The 20065-nt window shown below is 43.0% G+C and overlaps 2 protein-coding genes across 2 annotated transcripts in view; both read left to right on the plus strand.

Moving 5' to 3' along the window:
* Window positions 1-355: 355 nt before the first annotated feature.
* On the plus strand, window positions 356-10276 carry rhobtb2a (Rho related BTB domain containing 2a). The gene is made up of 10 exons (XM_084456795.1): window positions 356-470; window positions 2188-2389; window positions 2678-2781; window positions 2867-3052; window positions 3171-4114; window positions 4256-4374; window positions 4665-4815; window positions 5684-5772; window positions 5963-6068; window positions 6606-10276. Exons 1-10 carry the CDS (start codon window positions 406-408, stop codon window positions 6809-6811), a joined length of 2172 nt encoding a protein of 723 aa, XP_084312921.1. The 5' UTR covers window positions 356-405; the 3' UTR covers window positions 6812-10276.
* Window positions 10277-10519: 243 nt separating this feature from the next.
* Window positions 10520-20065, plus strand: part of pebp4 (phosphatidylethanolamine binding protein 4) — a 64940-nt gene continuing 55394 nt past the window's right edge. The window contains exons 1-3 of the mRNA XM_084456992.1: window positions 10520-10562; window positions 11164-11285; window positions 11384-11510. Of these exons, the coding sequence (XP_084313118.1) occupies window positions 10548-10562; window positions 11164-11285; window positions 11384-11510 (264 nt within the window). The 5' untranslated portion in view covers window positions 10520-10547. The remainder of the gene's footprint in view (window positions 10563-11163; window positions 11286-11383; window positions 11511-20065) is intronic.

Here is a 20065-nt window from a genome sequence, read left to right on the forward strand (position 1 = left end):
CTCTAAGGCTCCAAGTTGGCCCATATGCTACCCCCTTCCACCGAGTTTTGTGAAAATAAGATCAGTAGTTTTTGTGTAATCCTAACAAACACACACACGCACGCACACACCACCGAAAACATAACCTCTCGCCCTGCGCTGTCGCTGGGGCGGGGGTAATGAAGTTCTTGTTGATGCGCGTGCCTCTGTTATTAGCTACGTAGGTCCTGGAGGTGCGTCTGACGCTGCGTGCCCGTCACTGCTCAGCTACCCAGGCTGTCTTCCGTGGGCTACATTGCGGTTATGTCAGATGCATGTTAACAAGAAGACACAATTAGTGGCGTTTGCGCTCGACCCACAGTAAAGCCAACCTTGCAGCGAAGATGAGGGTGGATTCAAGCTGCTGTCAGGTGCAGACCGCATCCCATGGAGCTCTTTTCCTCTCTCTCTCAAACGTCGGTCAATCCGATGCACCACTTCCCTATGTTGCGGTAAGGAGACAATAATATACATTTGGACAGTGCACTAGTAAATGCGTAGCCTGATGCATTTAAGACACGCTTTGTAATGATGTATAGCCTGTAAAACCACTGAGAGGTTGTTGCATAACATCGTCAACATGCAGTGGCGTTGCATGGCCATTGAATTAACTCGGTGAAAATGGTAACTGATAGGATAGGTTGCTACGATGCAACGACGAAATTATGTTTTTATCTAACTCTGAAAAGCTAAGTATAATAGGCTTACCTCGTTGCAATACAATAAATTGAATAGCACAATGCAAAATAGATAATCGCTGCACAAGATGGATGAGTCAGTCGAGGCGCGTTGCATTGCTTCTAGATTTTGCTGATTGATGCAATAAACAACATTCCAAAATGTGCTACAGGGAAGAGAATATCTTCAATATCATCATAATAGTAACTAGGCCGGCAAAAGCTGGGTCGTCCAGAAAGAGAACAGGGACATGTTTGGTCAAGCACTACAGCTCTGCGCAGATTTGGGCTTTTCTTTTAGATTATTTGGGCATTGACTGCACACTGGCCGTAGCCCAAAGAGAGACCAGCTACAGATCGACCAGTAGCTCAGATCAATAGGTTTGATATAGCCTATATTTTTTGTAGAAACAGACTTTCCACTCTCTAAAAGTTCAGGGCTGCTGGCTCGTAACACGCTTGCTTAACTTTATGAACAAGCAAGCCGCGACCACAGCACCACATGAATTTAATCTAAATGTGATTTAAATGCCAAATACGATAGTGCATGCGTTTCATACGAGGCAGACAGTGGGACTGTAGTCTATTGCATGAATACCATTCTGCCACTGCATGCACACTGGCACTGACACAAATGCAGTTCCCTTGGAAACTAGAGATTAGAGAAATCAAAGCATTGAGTCTTGTATTTACCATTGTGGATAGAGGACGTTAACGAGGCCTGCTCTTCATTACAAACGATTTGCATTCCACACTACACTAGGTCTGATTTAAATACTGAATATTGACTACTTGGTGAGGCTACTGCATTAGATGAATGTTTAGAGTACTTACTGATAGCCTTTTTGCGTACGAAATGTTTATGTAGACCTGATACTTGGGCCTATGCGTTTGTTTTAACAGACCACTGTGTAATTGTAGGCCTATACTGTATGCTTACAGTAGCCTGTTCTAGTATAGGTTATTTCAGTTTATTTTTTCCACAGAAGAGCTGGTTGTGTGCTGTGTTGTAGATAGATAGCTCTTTATTTATCCCAGTGGGGAAATTTCTGCTTGTCTGTTTCTGCTTGTAGGCCTTTGACTCAACTGAGAACTCTGGGGGAATTATATATATATATATATATATATATATATATATATATATATATCCTGGCCAGATAGAGCACAGGCACTGGAGAAATGTGCTCTTATATCTGTGCTCAATTTCAGGAGCCCATCTTGTCTCTCTGTGTTTGCTCTTCATTTGAATCCGAGTAACGTTTAATGTCGGTACCCAACTGTCTCAGGCAACCACTTTGGTATGGGATCCCATGGCCCATCGTTTATCACGGCTGTGTAAACAATGCAGATGACAGCAAGTCAGAGGGCTGGTTAATCCCTCCCGTTGTAGCGTTATGGGATGTTTTAACAAGCCTCTTGACACCTCTGCGATATCTGACTGTCATTAGTTGGATGGCCCTGTATCAGACTCTGCTTTTGTGCTCTTTGACAGGTCCCAGTTGATGGATTCTGACATGGACTATGAGAGGCCTAACGTTGAGACTATCAAGTGTGTGGTGGTAGGGGACAATGCTGTCGGGAAGACCCGCCTTATCTGTGCGCGGGCCTGCAACGCCACACTCACTCAATATCAGCTGCTTGCCACGCACGTGCCCACCGTCTGGGCCATAGACCAGTACAGAGTTTGCCAGGAGGTGAGAAGTTTGACTGAAATTTGCTGAATATTTAATGTTTTAGAGAATGAACAGACTGCTGAGGATGTGTATTGCTGTCCTCCAGCCAAAGTAAAATGCTAATGTTGTGTGCTGCAGTTAATTACTGTCCTAGCTGTTAACACATTATCCTATATTCTTTGTTGCAATGGTGGCAATTTACGTCATGCCATTATACTTTAGGCATACACTGGTGTCCTGGTGTTCATATACTGTTCCTATTCAGCTTTTGGATAAATATCCATTTGATAGGCGTGTCTGTCTGGTCAGGTTCTGGAACGTTCCAGGGATGTGGTGGATGAGGTTAGCGTGTCCTTGCGCCTCTGGGACACTTTCGGCGACCATCACAAGGATCGACGTTTTGCATACGGCAGGTGAGATAAGTGAAGTTCCACGTTGTTCTCCTCCTTCTACACTAGCGCTGACTGAGTGATTATCTCCATCCCTTCCTAACCGCAGGTCCGATGTGGTGGTGCTGTGTTTCTCCATCGCGAACCCGAACTCGCTGTACCACGTGAAGACCATGTGGTACCCCGAGATAAAGCACTTCTGCCCGCGAGCTCCTGTTATCCTGGTGGGCTGTCAGCTGGACCTGCGCTACGCTGACCTGGATGCGGTCAACAGGGCGCGACGGCCGTTAGCGAGGTGAAACGGTGCTTTGAAAGATTCAATTGAAACTCCGTAATGATTCACTCTTTGCTTGTTTCACCTTTAAAACGATGTAAAATCAATGCTTTGGAGTTTGTTTGTTCTTATCGTTCAGACCCATTAAATCCAATGAGATCCTGCCGCCAGAGAGGGGTCGAGAGGTCGCCAAGGAGCTGGGGGTACCGTATTATGAGACCAGTGTTGTGGCACAGTTTGGAGTGAAGGATGTGTTTGATAATGCCATCCGTGCGGCCCTGATCTCTCGCCGACATCTGCAGTTTTGGAAGTCCCACCTGCGCAATGTCCAGAGGCCCCTACTTCAGGCCCCCTTCCTGCCCCCCAAACCCCCCCCACCCATAATCACGGTGCCCCCTCCCCCGACCACCACCGAGGAGCATCCTGGACGCCTTCTCGAAGACCCGCTGTGCGCTGACGTTATCCTGGTTCTACAGGAGCGACAGAAGATCTTTGCTCATAAGATATACTTGGCCACGTCCTCCTCCAAGTTCTACGACCTCTTCATCATGGACACACGACCCGAGGAGGCTGACAGGGGCCCGCGGGCTCCTCCTCTTCCTGGTCGCGAGCTGTTGATGCGCGCCGCTAGCTTCGACATGTGTGAGAGTAGCGACGAGTCCGACAAGGCCAACCTGCGGGCGTGTACCAGCCACGGCACCCTGAGGGACCACGGGGGCGGCCTGCGCGGCCGGCTGCTCTCCTCCTGGAGCAGGGCTTTCGTCAGCATCCAAGAGGAGGTGGTCGACGACCCCGTGACCTACAGCCCCAGGCCCATGACCGTGGTGCACATGGACCAGTCCATGCAGCTGGGACCCTTCCGTGCCGTGCTGCGATACCTGTACACCGGTCACCTTGACGAGCACGAGAAGGAGCTCATGCACATCGCGCACATCGCCGAGCTGCTGGAGGTCTTCGACCTGCGCATGATGGTGGCCAACATTCTCAACAATGAGGCCTTCATGAACCAGGAAATCACCAAAGCCTTTCACGTACGCCGCACCAATCGAGTAAAAGAATGCCTGGCCAAGGGCACCTTCTCTGGTGAGAGAACAAGCCTTCTTCTCTCTCGAATAAATTGATCTGAGCAAGAACACTCGGTACTTTCATGTCATTCCTTGACAAGCGAGGATGAGAACATATGAATGAGAAGATGACTCCATATCACTTTTTTTTTCGTTACAGATGTAATGTTCAAGCTGGATGACGGTACGATCATGGCCCATAAACCCTTGCTCATCTCCAGCTGTGACTGGATGGCGGCCATGTTTGGTGGGCCTTTTGTGGAGAGCTGCACCAAAGAGGTAAATTATTGTTATGTTATGTTATTTTTATTTATAATGCGCCCCCCAACCAACTGTTACATCAGCCCGGGGCGCAGCCCGGGTACAAAGGGAGACAAACAAAAACAAAGGACTGCAAACGAACAGATTAACAAGAAACGGCAGGAATTGGAGAGTGGCTGGCTGCTGTCGGGCGTAGCGCCGCCATCATGCTTCCTAACAAAGCGCTTCACAATACAAATAAATTAAACAGTACGAATATTTACAGTTTGACGTTTTTAATTGGGCCTTTCTGGTGTTTTGGGCCGTAGGTTCTGTTTCCTAACACTACGCGCAGCTGCATGAGGGCGGTTCTGGAGTACCTGTATACCGGGCGGTTCTGCTCTCGGCCCGACCTGGACGCTATGGAGCTCATCGTTCTCGCTAACCGTCTTTGCCTCCCACACCTGGTTGCTCTTACAGGTAGGTACCCACTCCCTTTTCAATCACTTGTAATTCATTTAGACTGGTTCTGATACCTGGTGGAGAACAAACACAGTCGGTAATCGGACATTTAGTCCATTATATACTCATCGCCCCCCCAGAACCTAAGATACAGGTATTGAACCGGGTGTCATAGAGAATGAATGGGGAGCTGTATTTTGCTCCTGAGCCTGAGTCCCAGCTGAATGGCAGTCAATGGGTTGTTATTCTCCACGCCCGACACTTAACAGACATTTAACATGGCGAAAATCAGCATCACGGCTAGCCGACATTTTGTGCTTGTCAAGCTCCGCCAAGAATCCAATGATGTCCACTTCTTGACATTTGGTGGATTTCACTGACCGCTAGATTGACCAGAAGACGACCAATTTCATGCAACAACTACTACTGGTCTAATTAGCATCATGGCTAGCATGCACTTTCTGTTTGGCAAGTCCCACAAGAGGGTATATGAACCAAGATGGCGGAAGAGAAGTGTTATCATTCAAAGTTATTTATCAGTAATTGGCCCTTCAGTCGGCCCTAATTACTTAATTAAAGAATCAGTCCCTGTCACGGTCTGCCCAGAACTTCTGCCGGTACCCGTGCCAAATAAGAATGCAGTCAGGCCGACGGTATCAGAGGGAAATGGGGACAGACAGAGATACAGAGAGTTGTTTTTTTAGATATGCTGGATATCAAATTGATTTACATTCAAATAAATGTAGTAATGTTCAGAATGTTTAGTTTAAAACACGGTACCTTCTGCAGGCTTGATATATAATAGATAGATAGATTCTATCTATCTATCTATCTATCTATCTATCTATCTATCTATGAATGTCAAGGACTCACCCCCTTTTTTCAGAACTCTACACAGTAACCGTGTTGATGGAGGCGGCCATGATGGGGGTGGATATTGATGGAGATGTCCTGGTGTATCTGGAGATGGCCCAGGTAACATCTGTCTGGGTGCAGCTTCTGTTCACATAGAACCTCATATATAAAGTGTGCTTGTGATGCTGAGTCATTGAGGTTAGGCTACCTTTTAGCTTATCTTACTAATGGGCCACTGACTAGAACATTCTAACAGTACTGTAGTTATTGGTTATTTGTTGAAAGAAGAGGTTTATTCTGTTCTTGGCAGTTCCATTGTGCTCTACAACTCACTGGGTGGTGCCTTCACCATATCTGCACCAACTACAACAGCGTTTGCCGCAAGTTCCCCAGAGACATGAAGGCCAAGTCCACAGGTAAGACAGGTGTGGGTAACTCAAACATTCAGCATTCATACTGAGCATCAGTGCATTTCATTCCCGGTGTCACAGCGGCTCTACTCTGAGTTAAAGGAGAATGCTCGTTTTTGACAACCTGGACCTTATTTACGGCATATTATGAGACGTTTGACTCACCGAGATCACTTTGGTGTAATTCGGAGGCCTGTAGAAGAAATTTAAAATCCAGCGCGAGCCAAGTATGTCCATGTAATGGCGGCGGACGGGGCACTGAGAATGCAGCTTCTAAAAAAATCTATTTTCGGCCGCGAAACGGTTGTTTTCATCAATCTGTCTTTATGAATCGCTAGTTGTGCTTACATAGAGCGAGGGCTTGTTGTGTTTTTTCACATGCCTCTGTAATATGATCTTTAGAAACGTCTTTAGAAACGAAATAGCTCCCCCACTTCCACCAGCACGCATGCGCACAGCGCGCAAACTGGCTTCCATGCCTTTTTTATGGATCATTTCATTGTATTATGGAAGCCACAAACCGGTTAGCCATGTGTCTTGCAGAGAACCAGGAGTACTTTGAGAAGCATCGCTGGCCGCCGGTATGGTACCTGAAGGAGGACGACCACTACCAGAGAGCACGCAAGGAACGCGACAAGGAGGACTACCTGTACCAGAGGAGACAGTGTAAACGCAAGTGGCTGTTCTGGAACCTTCCTTCTTCTCCCTCTTCAAACTCTCCTTCCTCTGGTTCTTCTGCTGTCGTCTGACCGGGGTACAGGCCACGCCCTCTCTGGGGGTAATGGGAGTGATTTCAGGCAGATAGAGAACGGTCATCGCTGGCTGTAGGCCTCCCTCACTCATTTTGTTTTGCAACTGCAGTCGAGCTTTGCAGCCCAGGTCTGCAGGGTCAGTTAAAGCTGCCTGATGACTGTTTTGCTTATTGTGTTAGCACCCGTTGCAAGGCAAGGACCATCAGGCTCACGCCTCAATGAGAAATGAACCCCAAACCTATGGACAAGACAAAAGAGATGGTGGTCATCTTGGTGTAACTGGAATAGGTTGAGTGGTTGAACTGACGAATGGGCTTAGTGGTATCGTTAAAGACTCATTCATATCATTGATTAACTTGAATTGACAACCAAGTGCTGCTTATCAGCTGCAACAGACAAATGACCAGCAAATTACTACAGAACTCAAATCTCAGTGATGTAACACTTTGCCGTTAAGTGTTGCTGTCAAATACCAGGGCGTGTACAGTTTCACATTCACTCCTCAACAAGAAATATCAGCGAATCAAATGGCTAAGTCTCTGAGAGTTTGTTTATGTCGTGTAGTACGACCCCTCGGATTAAGACGGTTCAAGTGTGTGAAGAGTCATAGGCAAGTATGTGGGAAATTTGACTCCTGTTCTCTTTTGTACAGTCATTGTATATTCAAACGTGTGTACAGCTCTCACAGCTGATGTGAGTTTGTACACACCCAGTATTCAAGTCTGTTAAGCTTGTGTGTGGCGAATTATCACAAAAGGGCTCTATTTTCAGTGGTCACACGGAATGTCCTCTGGTAAGAAAGAAGGGAACCTGAATGATGGGGAAATATTGATTTTCATGTACATTCAAAATGCTGGTGAAAACAGGCATGCCCACACAGACAAACCCGCTTCTGTACAGTATATATTTCAACTTGGGAATGTTGGTTTTGCACCGTCACGTTTTCATTCTTAAAAATCTGCAATTGTGTCTGATCTGGCCAGTCTCACACACTGTATTTTCCCCACATACAGTATCTTACATCATATAGTTTAATGAGGAATGTTATCAACTTAACCGTTGATATCCTACATGTAAAGCAAGAGGTCTGGCCGACGCTAGTGCTTCTAAAATGGTGTCCACCACTTGTCTGGCACTAATGGGACCTAGTCTGTTGTACGTTTTGTGTTTAGTTTGAACACATCCTTATCATAGGATAGCTCCTAACTGCATGAGGGCAGTTTCAGACATTCACTTAAGGTTGTGTCTTGTGCCTGGGCCCTAATCATGCCTTTACTCCCTTGGCTTCTAATGGACTCCTCTGAAAATACTAGAATTTCTCCTATCGCCATTCTGAGGGAGAGCATTTGTAGCATTAAGATACAAACTGCTTTTGTTCACCTCCCTGCACTGTAGTCATTTGAAAACAGAAGCGTTGCTATTGCCTTGATTTATTAACTTTGGTGCTTATTGAATATATTGAGTATTTATAGGAGGTATACCGTATAGTATATCAAAAGTGGACTAAAGAATATAGCAAAACTCAGCAGTAACTACGGTATTAAAATGCACTTGACTTCACAAAACAGTACTCTCCTTGCTGTGGAATGATAAATGAAATTTAGAAATGAATGTAGGTAAGTGCTATTTGGGCCACTTAACAGTATAGGAAATGTACCTACATTCATTTCAATAGCGCTTAATTACATTCTTAATAGTGTTTTGCACTGGATTGGCATTTGTTTCCTAAGCTATTTGAAAGGAAACTAATATTCTTAAAAATGTTCCAGTCAATAATGCACATTATTATGGGTTCTGGTGCATCAGCCTGAAAATTAAAATATTATTGAAAACAATAAATATGATGTTAATCTGCCATGGAACACCTTTCCAGCTAATGAACGTACTTGAATGCATATGCTTGTGGAAAAAAAAAGTATTGTAGAAATTGCTTTTTTTAGGACAGGCTGCAAGAAAGCTTTAACAAATCCTAAGTAAGATTCATTTTCTTTCTATACGAGTAAAGCATAGATTTACTACATGTAATTTTAACTTCACAAAACCAAGCCAAACCTGTATTAAGATATGCCCTGTAAGTCCTTACCTGACATGCATGTACAAGGCTCTTAAAATGTATGATACCATGCGCAAGACACAGATTAAAAGGGTAAGGCTGGCTTGGCACGCCTAACTACTAGTGAAAGGATAATTCACTTAGCATACATCAAAATTCATTAGCAGTCTCATCAACTATATAGCCTAAACATTGCACTGTACAGTAAGAGTCGACTCTGTTACGTTTGTCATGACTAATTGTGAAAAATACATGGGTAATTGGGATTGTTTCATTTGAAAATGGTTTGTTTCATTTTGTAACTACATTGTAAGTTTCATGAACAAGTTACTGCATAAAGAAATCAGGTGTACAGTAATACATTGTATAGAATGTGGAGATGGTTTGACCTTTTAATTTGAACCTCACTTCCATTTTTCATTGATGGTGAAAGATTCATTCCACTTGATAATCTATGACCTTCTATGGTTTAAATATATTTAAGTTAATCACTCCATGAATACTCTTCTGCTGGTGCTCCGCATCAAGGAAGACACCTCATGCCTTAATGTATAGCGTGGGACGTTGAATGTTAATATTGTTACTGTGGTCACTAGTTTGTGTGTACTAACTAAAGATGTGTCCGTTTACCATGGTACAGTATGTGTATATGTAAGTGTACATATTTACATATCTCAGTGAAAAATTACTGTGTGAACACTTGAGAACGTAACGTGTGCTTTCTGTTAGCTTCAACTGTGATTAGATATTCAGTTTTTTCATGCAGTGAAAGCAAGGTTTAGTAGTAAGAAACATGTTAGTCAGTCCACAACAACAACCCCCCCCCCCCCCATTAAATTAATGCAGGGAATACAGTGATACATTCTAATTAGTCACATGATCACAAACTCTATTTTGGTGAAATGTCAGTATTCTATTTACAGTGGGCGGTTGGTGTGGGCATTAAAGCAGGATTTACAGTACTGCTTGATTATGGGTAATATTGTTTCATGTCAATGGGAGGTAGCCTAGATGTTTCAATATCAATGGGCTACTGGCTGGTTTTGTGCAGATAGAAAGATGCCCTTTAAATCAAACACATCATCATGTTGCCTGAAAATCATGTTTTGATTCAGTGGCAATGGGCCAGCACAGCTTGCTTATACTGTAGGCCTATTCTTAGATGAGTTGATATCAAATGTAAAAAAAATTATATAAAAAAAAAATAGATTAGGCTACCTGATTACTGACCCTTTGGGTGCTAATTTCACAGCTGCAGAGAAGCACAAACCAAATGACAGCTTGTAGCAGCGCCAGGACAAGATATGCTGCACAATCACATTTGCATAGTTTAAGAGGCCTTGTATTGAAAATGGCTGATTTTAAAACTTGAATGTTTTCTCAGTGTTAAAGCCTGCGGTCGATATTTCCCTCGTCAACAGGTATTTATTTTGGTTCATGATGAAGAATAATGTTCGTATTGTTTAGGAGCAGTAAATCTGGAGTTCTGTAGCATGTGCTCTTTAACTGTGTAAATAATGTTTATTTAATAATAAAGTAGCAGAAGTTTACCCATGATGTCTCCATTGCTTATTTTGGACCGAGTCCAATTACCCAGGAGTTATTGGCAGCAGTCACTGTGCGCGACTCAACTGCGCATGTGCAGTAGCCCAGCGCCACACCTGATCGACTGCAGCGTTCATGGACCTCTCGATGGTACAGTAATACTCCAGAGGGACAAACAGTATTATGTCTGTGTTTGTTTTCATTATTATGTCACGATATATACCGTAAGCAATTGCAATTGGTTGGAATAAGTTTGGCTACCACCAAGTTATAGGTCGACAAGTTCTGGTTTGAAGGCCTTATAGCGATGGGCCCACAGGTAGGATAGACAGTTTTTACGCGTCAACGGTGCGAAGGAGACTTTTGTTGGAAATGTATTTGCGTTGTAACTTGCTGGCCTCAGCAGGTTGAGAGTAATGAGATACACACAAGGAGGTTTGGGGGGGGGGGGGTCTGGGGGTAGGCTACTGTAGGCTACCTCTCTGCCAAGGCTATTTTAACCTGCGCATTTCCCGACTCTTCCACAAGGAAGCAGTGTGAATTCCAATTAATGAATCTTGTTGTGGAGAAATGTCTGTTTTGACTCACTTGATTCACTCGTGAAAACGTAAGCCTATATGCAAAACCTTAATTTTCAACTGATTTTTGTTGGAACACACACGGGGTGAAAAAAAAGCTATACATTGCCTTCATAATTCGCCTAGGCCCATAATATTTAATGAATGTGCCTGTAAACCTCTCGCCCCTGCAGACCATGTTGGGGCCGAAGCTCTGGGGGTTATGTACCGTGGTTATTGGAATGAGCCTCGTTGCGGGGAGAACTTCAGCATCAGACTCCCAAGCATTAAGCGCATTTGATGCCTCTTTCTGCAAGTAAGCTAGAATTCTACATGCGCCTACTTAATCAACCATATACGAAACTATGATACCTGATCACCGTCTTTGTTTCAAACCACTCTTCTTTATTTCAGTGGGGGGTTACACGTGACCTATCCAGAACTGGACGTGGACAGGTGCCTGATCATCTCCCAGCAGCTCAGAGAGAAGATCAGCAGTGAGTGGGACGCTCCTCTGGTCCGTCTCTCTAACGCTGAGAAGGTAAGAGATGCATTAGCCTGTGCATCTGTTAAACAGTGCAGACAGACCATATTATTATCAAATATAACCTTACTGGGCTTGCTAACACAGTGATGTGGAGCCAATGTGCTCTATTGGGAGTTTATAGTGCGTTTTGGCATTTGTCAGTAAACTTGACCATGACCAAATGCTCAAAAGCTTTCATCTAATAGTATCATTCCCAAACCCGAATTTGAGGATCGACTTCTTTCTTACCCTTTATTTGTCGATGCTGCAGTAGCCTAGGTTCGCCACAGGGTGGTGCAAGTACCCTATCGTTTAGTCAAAATTTATACAGTATGTTCTCATTTCCCTGCTGTAAATTGTAGACTTACATTGTGTTTTGAAACTCTCAGTTTAATCTTTACATATTTGATCTTAGCTGTATTATGGACACAATGAGTTGATTTAATAAACTTTCCTTCGGTATTTTTAAATCATAATTTGGCTGCTAATTGCTAATTAACCCATACAGTTAGTTAAGATACAGTATACTGCACATCTATGCTTTACAAAAGGTGTAGCCTAATGGAAAAAAAGAAAAGAAAGAAAAAACGCTTGCGGCTAATATGATTTCAAATAAATAGGAAATGTTATTTTACCTTATTTTTTTAAGACTGGTAATTGTAAATAGCGTTAGTGGATTAAAAGGTTTATTTTGGAAATGTTTGCACAATACAATATTCCAGGAACATTATAGCTCAAAGCTATACAATTTAACATCTCCAGTAGAGCACCCCAAGTGGAATTGAAAATGAAACCGTATCAACCAGGACAAAATGTTATGTCTTTAAATTGAAAACTTAAATTGAAAGCCACCTCAATTTAGGTGGTAGTTTATAAATTCCAGAGCTAAGCAGTCTGGCTTGAACATGATCTATTGCCCTTCTGTCAGCCAAACTCCAATTGATGTATGGTGGTATTATCTACAATGCTGTCTGACATGATTCTCTTTTATTGCCAGAATCAGTGGCAGACAGCAAAAGAGATTACATGTTAGATCAAATCAATACAAACTTTATTTACTGGGCTTTGAAATGAAATTCCCCTTTTCCCCAACACTTTTATAAACACACAAAGGCTCGAGCAAGGTTTCTTGGATGTAGCACACTGTAACTGTACACATGTGTCAGTGGCAGGGTAGGTCTGGACCCAGCATGCTTTGCTTCCTGTCACAGCGTAGAACCACAAGCAGCGCGCTACTGTCTGCCACTCTTCCTGGTGGCAGAACCATGGAGCAGTGGTCATTCAGTGTCACCCCCCACCCCCACCCCCCCATTGTGACGCCCACTTCATTACTCTTATGGAAGCCTGTTGACTAATTGTAATGGAGTGTATTGAGGTCCAGAAAACCCTCCTCCAAAGGGCTTGTATTAGCAAAGACAAAGCAAAGGGCAGATTTCCTTGTCCAGGCTGCAAATTCATCAACAAATGTGAACTTACAGTACTGTGTGTTGCTGCAAGCACTTTGAAATCCCACAGTAATTCCTTCATAAAGCACCAGAAGTACAGTATCTATGAGGCTATGTAAAGTACTAATTATGGGGACATGATATGCGTGTTGGTTGGTGATTTAACTGGTGCAGATGCTCAGTGCTATCTGACCTAAGATAATTTATAACCACTGAGAATTAACAGTCTCCAGCCTTGTCTGACTTAAAGTAGTCTATGTTGCACTATGGACCATTAAATATATGAATATGGAGAGGATTTGCATTGTTATCTAGAGCTACATGGCGTACATTGATTCCTAAAATGCCCATGTTCTTCACATGCCAAATGTTGTGTTTGTCTGTAGGCCTACAGTTTTCTCCTGTGTCATTAGTGTAGTACTCCAGCTGATTTCGAGGGCAGAGGAGATGAGGTATCAACAGAGTATCTGCTTGCGTTTATCTGCTTCTTGTCCACCCAGTACTCCCCCCCCCCCCCCCCCATTTGTTGATAGGTATAAACTTCTCATCGATCTGAAATACATTTTACACAGACTTCTCCTCGGAATCAATCTCTACAGTTTTGTTAAAGTAAAACGAGAGATAAAGAGAATTTCTCTTGACTTATTTAGTTATTCTGAAACTGAAAACATTTGAGGAGTTGTTTTTTGAGAGGAGGTTAGAGTGCCATTGGACACCGTTTTGGACTCGGCGGGGGGGGGGGGGTTTATAGAGGTTAGTGTTTCTGAAGACTTCCTTGCATCTGATGGACGGTCTGAGGTTCTAAACCATTACTGCGATTAGAACCACCTCACCACGATCTCTCGAGCGCGCTCACCGCTGCTAATAGCTGTTTCTCTCAATATCTCTCTCTCTCTCTCTCTCTCTCCATCTCTGTGTGATTTTTTTTTTTATGATTCGCTAAAACCATGCGGGGGCGTTTAGAGAAGATTTAAACATGACAATCCCCCCTCTCTTTTTTTCGGGTGAATCTCGGTGTTCTTTTCTGCAAACCTCTTGATGACGACAGGGCAGCGCTCGGGCTGGCAGTGCCCAGGGCCGACTGCCGTCTCAACGCTGCCCACTCTCTCCCCAGCCTTGGCACGGCGACGGGCGCGAGGGTGGGGTTCCTCTCTCTCCGACAGACCCTGTCATTCCTAGGAAAGCCTACACGTCCACCCATGCAGGATTCCTGAAAGGTCTTCCTGTCGGGGATGCGAGAGCGCAAAGACGGGGATTTGATTTCCTGTAGGCGATCATGCTCATTCAGCAAAGTGGAGGGTGTATATTTAGACATCTTAAGGCATACTTCTTTTCACTGTTGGATACCATAAGACTAGACTCAAGGGTCTGCAACGTGAAACATGTCTGTCTGATTGTAAATTCAGTGTCATCAGGTGGGTGTTGTCGGCTGGTAGGATTACGCCAGCTAATTTAGCCAAGATTCAGGTTTTCTATTTCCCTTGCTAATGTTCCCATCTGTCATAATAACAACCCTATTAAGCTGACCTGTGGTCTGCTTTATTCAGTGATCTCCCATTCTTACACAACATGTATGATTCATCCAGGGCTATGGAGAGGGAAGAATTACAACCTCTGTTACTAGAAGTGCAGGATTGATTATGCATATTCAGTTGAATGGAGAAAGGCAATAAGCCACATAATCCGTGTATCCACAAAGAGGAATGATTTACATGTTGTGTAAGATGTCAGCATCGTACAGCCTCCTGCTCTCCGAAGCAGAGCTTGATCCAAGCCTGGAGCTCACGAGGTTAGCCTCTCGATAGGTTAGCCTCTCGATAGGTTAGCCTCTCGATAGGTTAGCCTCTCGATAGGTCAGCCTCTCGGTAGGTCAGCCTCTCGATAGGTTAGCCTCTGGATAGGTTAGCCTCTGGATAGGTTAGCCTCTGGATAGGTTAGCCTCTCGATAGGTTAGCCCTCTCGATAGGTTAGCCTCTGGCTAGGTTAGCCTCTGGATAGGTTAGCCTCTCAATAGGTCAGCCTCTCGGTAGGTTAGCCTCTTGATAGGTTAGCCTCTTGATAGGTTAGCCTCTGGATAGGTTAGCCTCTGGATAGGTTAGCCTCTGGATAGGTTATCCTCTCAATAGGTTAGCCTCTGGATAGGTTAGCCTCTGGATAGGTTAGCCTCTCAATAGGTTAGCCTCTGGCTAGGTTAGCCTCTGGATAGGTTAGCCTCTCAATAGGTTAGCCTCTGGATAGGTTAGCCTCTTGATAGGTTAGCCTCTTGATAGGTTAGCCTCTGGATAGGTTAGCCTCTGGATAGGTTATCCTCTCAATAGGTTAGCCTCTGGATAGGTTAGCCTCTGGATAGGTTAGCCTCTCAATAGGTTAGCCTCTGGATAGGTTAGCCTCTTGATAGGTTAGCCTCTTGATAGGTTAGCCTCTTGATAGGTTAGCCTCTGGATAGGTTAGCCTCTGGATAGGTTATCCTCTCAATAGGTTAGCCTCTGGATAGGTTAGCCTCTGGATAGGTTAGCCTCTCAATAGGTTAGCCTCTGGATAGGTTAGCCTCTTGATAGGTTAGCCTCTTGATAGGTTAGCCTCTGGATAGGTTAGCCTCTGGATAGGTTAGCCTCTCAATAGGTTAGCCTCTGGATAGGTTAGCCTCTTGATAGGTTAGCCTCTTGATAGGTTAGCCTCTCGATAGGTTAGCCTCTTGATAGGTTAGCCTTTAGCTTTGTGTGGAGCCTCTCGTTGGGTTGAGCTGAGGTGAGGTGAGCGCTGTGGTGATGCTCCAGCCAACACATCCACACCTCACTTCTCTATAAACCAGCTCTTTTCTTTGTCTCTCTCTCTCTTTCTCTCTCTCTCTCTCTCTCTCTCTTTCTCTCTCTCTCTCTCTCTCTCTCTCTCTCTCTTTCAATCACTCTCGCCCACTCAGTCACTTTGACTTTGTGACCCTATTGTTGCTGCCGATGTTCTTCTTTTACTTACTCTGTCTGTCATTTTGTTTTTGGTGTGATAATAGCGTAGGCATCAATGGAGCTTTCAGCGGCTATGAGTCAAATATTATATTATATTTCAATCACCAGGAAAATGTATTATCAAAAACAGACATCCTTTTGAGGCGAACAGCCGTTTTTAGGTTCATAGTTACTGTAAGTTGTAGCATTAAACACAAGATAGATGCTAATGCCCTTGGGAGAAGCACATTTAGGTCTGCTCCGGGTCTTTGAGTGGAAAGATACATTTGTGGTAACACATTAAGTTGTTCTCATTCTTGTGGTGGTACATCATAATTACTCCATTGATTAGAATGTATTAATAAGTTGGTAACATGGTACGAAATTATTAATTTAGAATGTAATAGCTATTGAGATTAATAATGCAACATTTTATTAATAAGGACACAGGGATTGCAAATTGGAAGTAAAAACGTACCTGTGGCTTCTATGAATAGTATTCACATGGAAACTCAATCTTGGCAGTTCATATACATTGACTAGATCTGTTCAAACAGAGATTCATAATCTGCACGGAAGTGCATTTGCTGCTGTGGATGGTAAAACAAACATACAAGATTAAATTTCTATATTAGGCACACGCAGATAGAAACCATCTAACGCATGCAAGAGCTTCATTGTAGCACACAGCAGACAAGTGGAGGAAACTCAGCCTAAGTAAGCAGCCTTTAATTAGTCATTAGCACTTTTTGTTAACTACAGATAGGCTATACAGTATACTGAAGCGCCAATATGGCTTTGGATTTATGAAATGTGATGAAAATGTCAGACCATTTCGTCTGAAACTGCAAATTATATGGCATTCTTCTCATTAACCATTACATTTCCACACTGAAATGTAATTTCTGCATACTGTAATTCTGTTTTTGTGGTATATCTCTTTCATCAACTCATGCCTTGTCTGTAGTTGCACTGGAATCTATCCAAATTTAGTGTGTAACTCACAACTCTTTTAGATGGGTGGATGGGTGATCATTATAAATATTTTCTTAGATCCTTATATTAGCCTATACCTACTGTAAGATCTGTGTAACTCCCTTTCTTAGTGGTGTGTATGTTGGAGTGAGTGATGATGAAATTGAGGTAATCACAGAACAAAAGTTAACATTCCTCAAGTAAACTTGGCTCTGTGGCATTTTGCCCAAACTGTTGTGCTACTTATCCACCGTCCAGCTCATGGTTTAGATACAGCTCAATCCTGTGATCACCTTCTTCTTTAAAGATGGCTGCAGGGCTGCTCTTAACGCTAAACTCCCCATAAAGCCTTCACCATTTTATCTTCCCGGTGGTGTTATTGTCTTAACTCTGGATGGAGAAAATTTAACAAAAATGGCATAACGCAGAGTTGGCTCAGTGGTGGGTACTTTTTTTTGTTTTGGTTCCAAAATACTTTTTTTTGTTTTACTACCATACAGTACCTGTGTTCACAAGTCCAGACCCCAGTCAAAATAAACAGTACTAAAGACACAGAATTGACGATCTTTGATTGATCTGAGCTGGCTTTTTCCAATAAGAGAACGCAGTTGATCAAAAGAGTTAGCAGACATCACTTTTTTGTCATTCCTTTGATACTGGGGTTTGGAGGCAGTGGCAGTGGTATGCAAATGATTTGTTAATCCCTTCACATTATTTTTGTTCCATTTCTCCCTTTCATTTTCACACTTAACAATTTCCAGAGCAGCTTCTGTGTGGAGCAGAACTGCATACTGACAGACAGATATCCTCAGATTAACAATATTCATATTCAGATCCATATTCTTCACAGATAAGAGAAGAATCATCTATCACGTGAACACACCTGATTCAGTTCATGTAATTTGACTCTTTGAGATCTAAGAAATGAAAGGAAAACGATTACTATTGACTTTCATAGTTGAAATCCATCCAAAGGAAACCAATTAAAAATTAATATTTAAATATTTTTGTATCAAGATGCATTTTATAAAGGTGTTAAGTTTATGATTATACTTTTCATCTAAGTCATAAACTATATTTTGACTGTGTATTGAGACTGTAAAAGGCTACATCCACATGATGCTAAAATGTGTTAATTTGATATTCCAAGTGGTACATACTGTACTGTAGATAGCTCCCAGATACTTTTACAAACAGATTACCAACCATATTAGAAGGCGTTTGATGCTTAGAATTAAGACCATATGTTGGCATAGGCAGAATAACACAACCAAGTCCAATTGAAGAGCAGCGTAGCAGAGATAAGAGATTGTGACCTCTTGTCTCTCTGGGTTTGTTGTCCTAAGGGTTGGTGTTAAAGATAATAAGAAGGTGGGATGGTCTTACATCCAAGAAGCTTAAAATGCAAAATCTCAAATAAGCCTAATTTCCCTTAGCCAATCGCATTGCTTTTTGAAGGGTTTGTGTTGATCGTCTCAACTGACTCACAAACCGCCCCTCCCTAAATAAAAACACGAGGTTTAGGTGGCTTTTCAAAAAATGTATCTAGACATTTATCCAGTTTAATCTTCTTAACATATTAAAGTGATTTGCATTGCCCTGAAGTGACTGAGGCTGAATCAAGCTCACTCCACTTAATGCACTTAGACCCGCGAGGCATTGTGGACAATCTCAGTTCCTTAGAGAGGTGGGCAGGAGTCAACTTTCTCACGGGTGTAGCTTTGGCTTTCCCTGCCGTGCGGCCATCTTTTTTCTTTATGTTGATGCTCTAACTGTTGCGGTCGAGTCAGCGAGCTGAGAAACACGGCAGGAGGTGGAGGTTTGAAGCTCTCAGTCTTTGAGCTGCTCTGAAAGATCTGAGAGCTTTCTCACAACGTAGGTGTTGGCTACCATTCTCCGTTTCTTTTTCTGTGAATGTTTTGAGAGGTATGAATAAAGAGAACGCTGAAGCATAACCACAGTGTTAGCATGATTAGCCTGTACGCCAGCTCGTGGTTGTCAATAGGTTTGGGCATTTCTCTAGTAAAAGATGTTCTTAACCTTTTCGCCAGACAGTTATATGCTCAAGGATAGAACTATTAGTGGCAGCTGCAATGTGGTCTTTTCAAGCTCGGCTCCTCAGAATGGACAAACGAAACCGAGGCCGGCGCGCTCTGATGTGCTATCTCGCCTCCAGGCTCTTCCTTGTTCCGTCTCATCAGCTGAAGAGCACATTTATACATACATACAATATGAGTAGCCATATCCTTAACTTATTACTTGTTATTATATAATCTAATAAGAATAATATATTCTAACATCATGCTGATATCACCACATCGAATAAATCACATTCAATTTTCTTGGGAGGTTTGGAATCATAGTCGGTAAAAAAATAACTTTTGTCTTTGTTTTGTTTTTTTACCTCCGCCCCAGCGACCTCGCCGGGTAATCAATCAATCAATCAATCAATCAATCAAAGCTTTATTTGTATAGCGCATTTCATACCCAGAGGCAACACAATGCGCTTTACAGAGAACAAGGGAGGTGGGTATATGACCCACTCCTACATATTCCAGAGGTAATAGGTGATGTTTTCCATGGCGGGTGTGGCTTTTTTGTTTGTATGTCTGTTTGCAGGATTACGCAAACTACTAGACCAATTTTCATGAAACTCCGAATCACAGGGCGGGCCCACACCTGTTTTCTGGTTTGTCCATTCACCTCCATTCATTTTTTGGACTAGGATTACACGAAAACTACCAGACCGGGGCGTAGCAGGAACCAATTTAAAACCCATTCAATTTTAGCGCCACGGAATGCATTCATGGGCGGAGGTCTGTGCTCTCTGAGCACCATTTCTAGTTGGGTGTTGTTTTTTGTTTGTTCTTGGCTGTCTCCAATAAGCTAAATATCTTGAGTCTCTGAAAAGTAGGAAAAGTGCCACCCCATATATGATTATGCCTACATTAGACTTAGACCTAGATTATCTAATATTCTCCACTTGTGCCCATTTTTAACCACAAGGTGATTCGTCATTCTTTCCTGGAAATGTCCTTGCAAATACTTTCTGTCAAATATTGTCACATAGGCGACAGAGAGAAGATGCTATTGACTTCCCTTTGTGCTTTGTCATAATTTCTCTCATTATCAGTTGTCATCCATCTCTTTGTAGTGCCAAACGTCAACCTTTTACACTTAGGCTACATCCACACTAATACATTTTTAG

This window comes from Borostomias antarcticus (assembly GCF_949987555.1).
Source record: "Borostomias antarcticus genome assembly, chromosome: 23".
NCBI lineage: Eukaryota > Metazoa > Chordata > Actinopteri > Stomiiformes > Stomiidae > Borostomias > Borostomias antarcticus.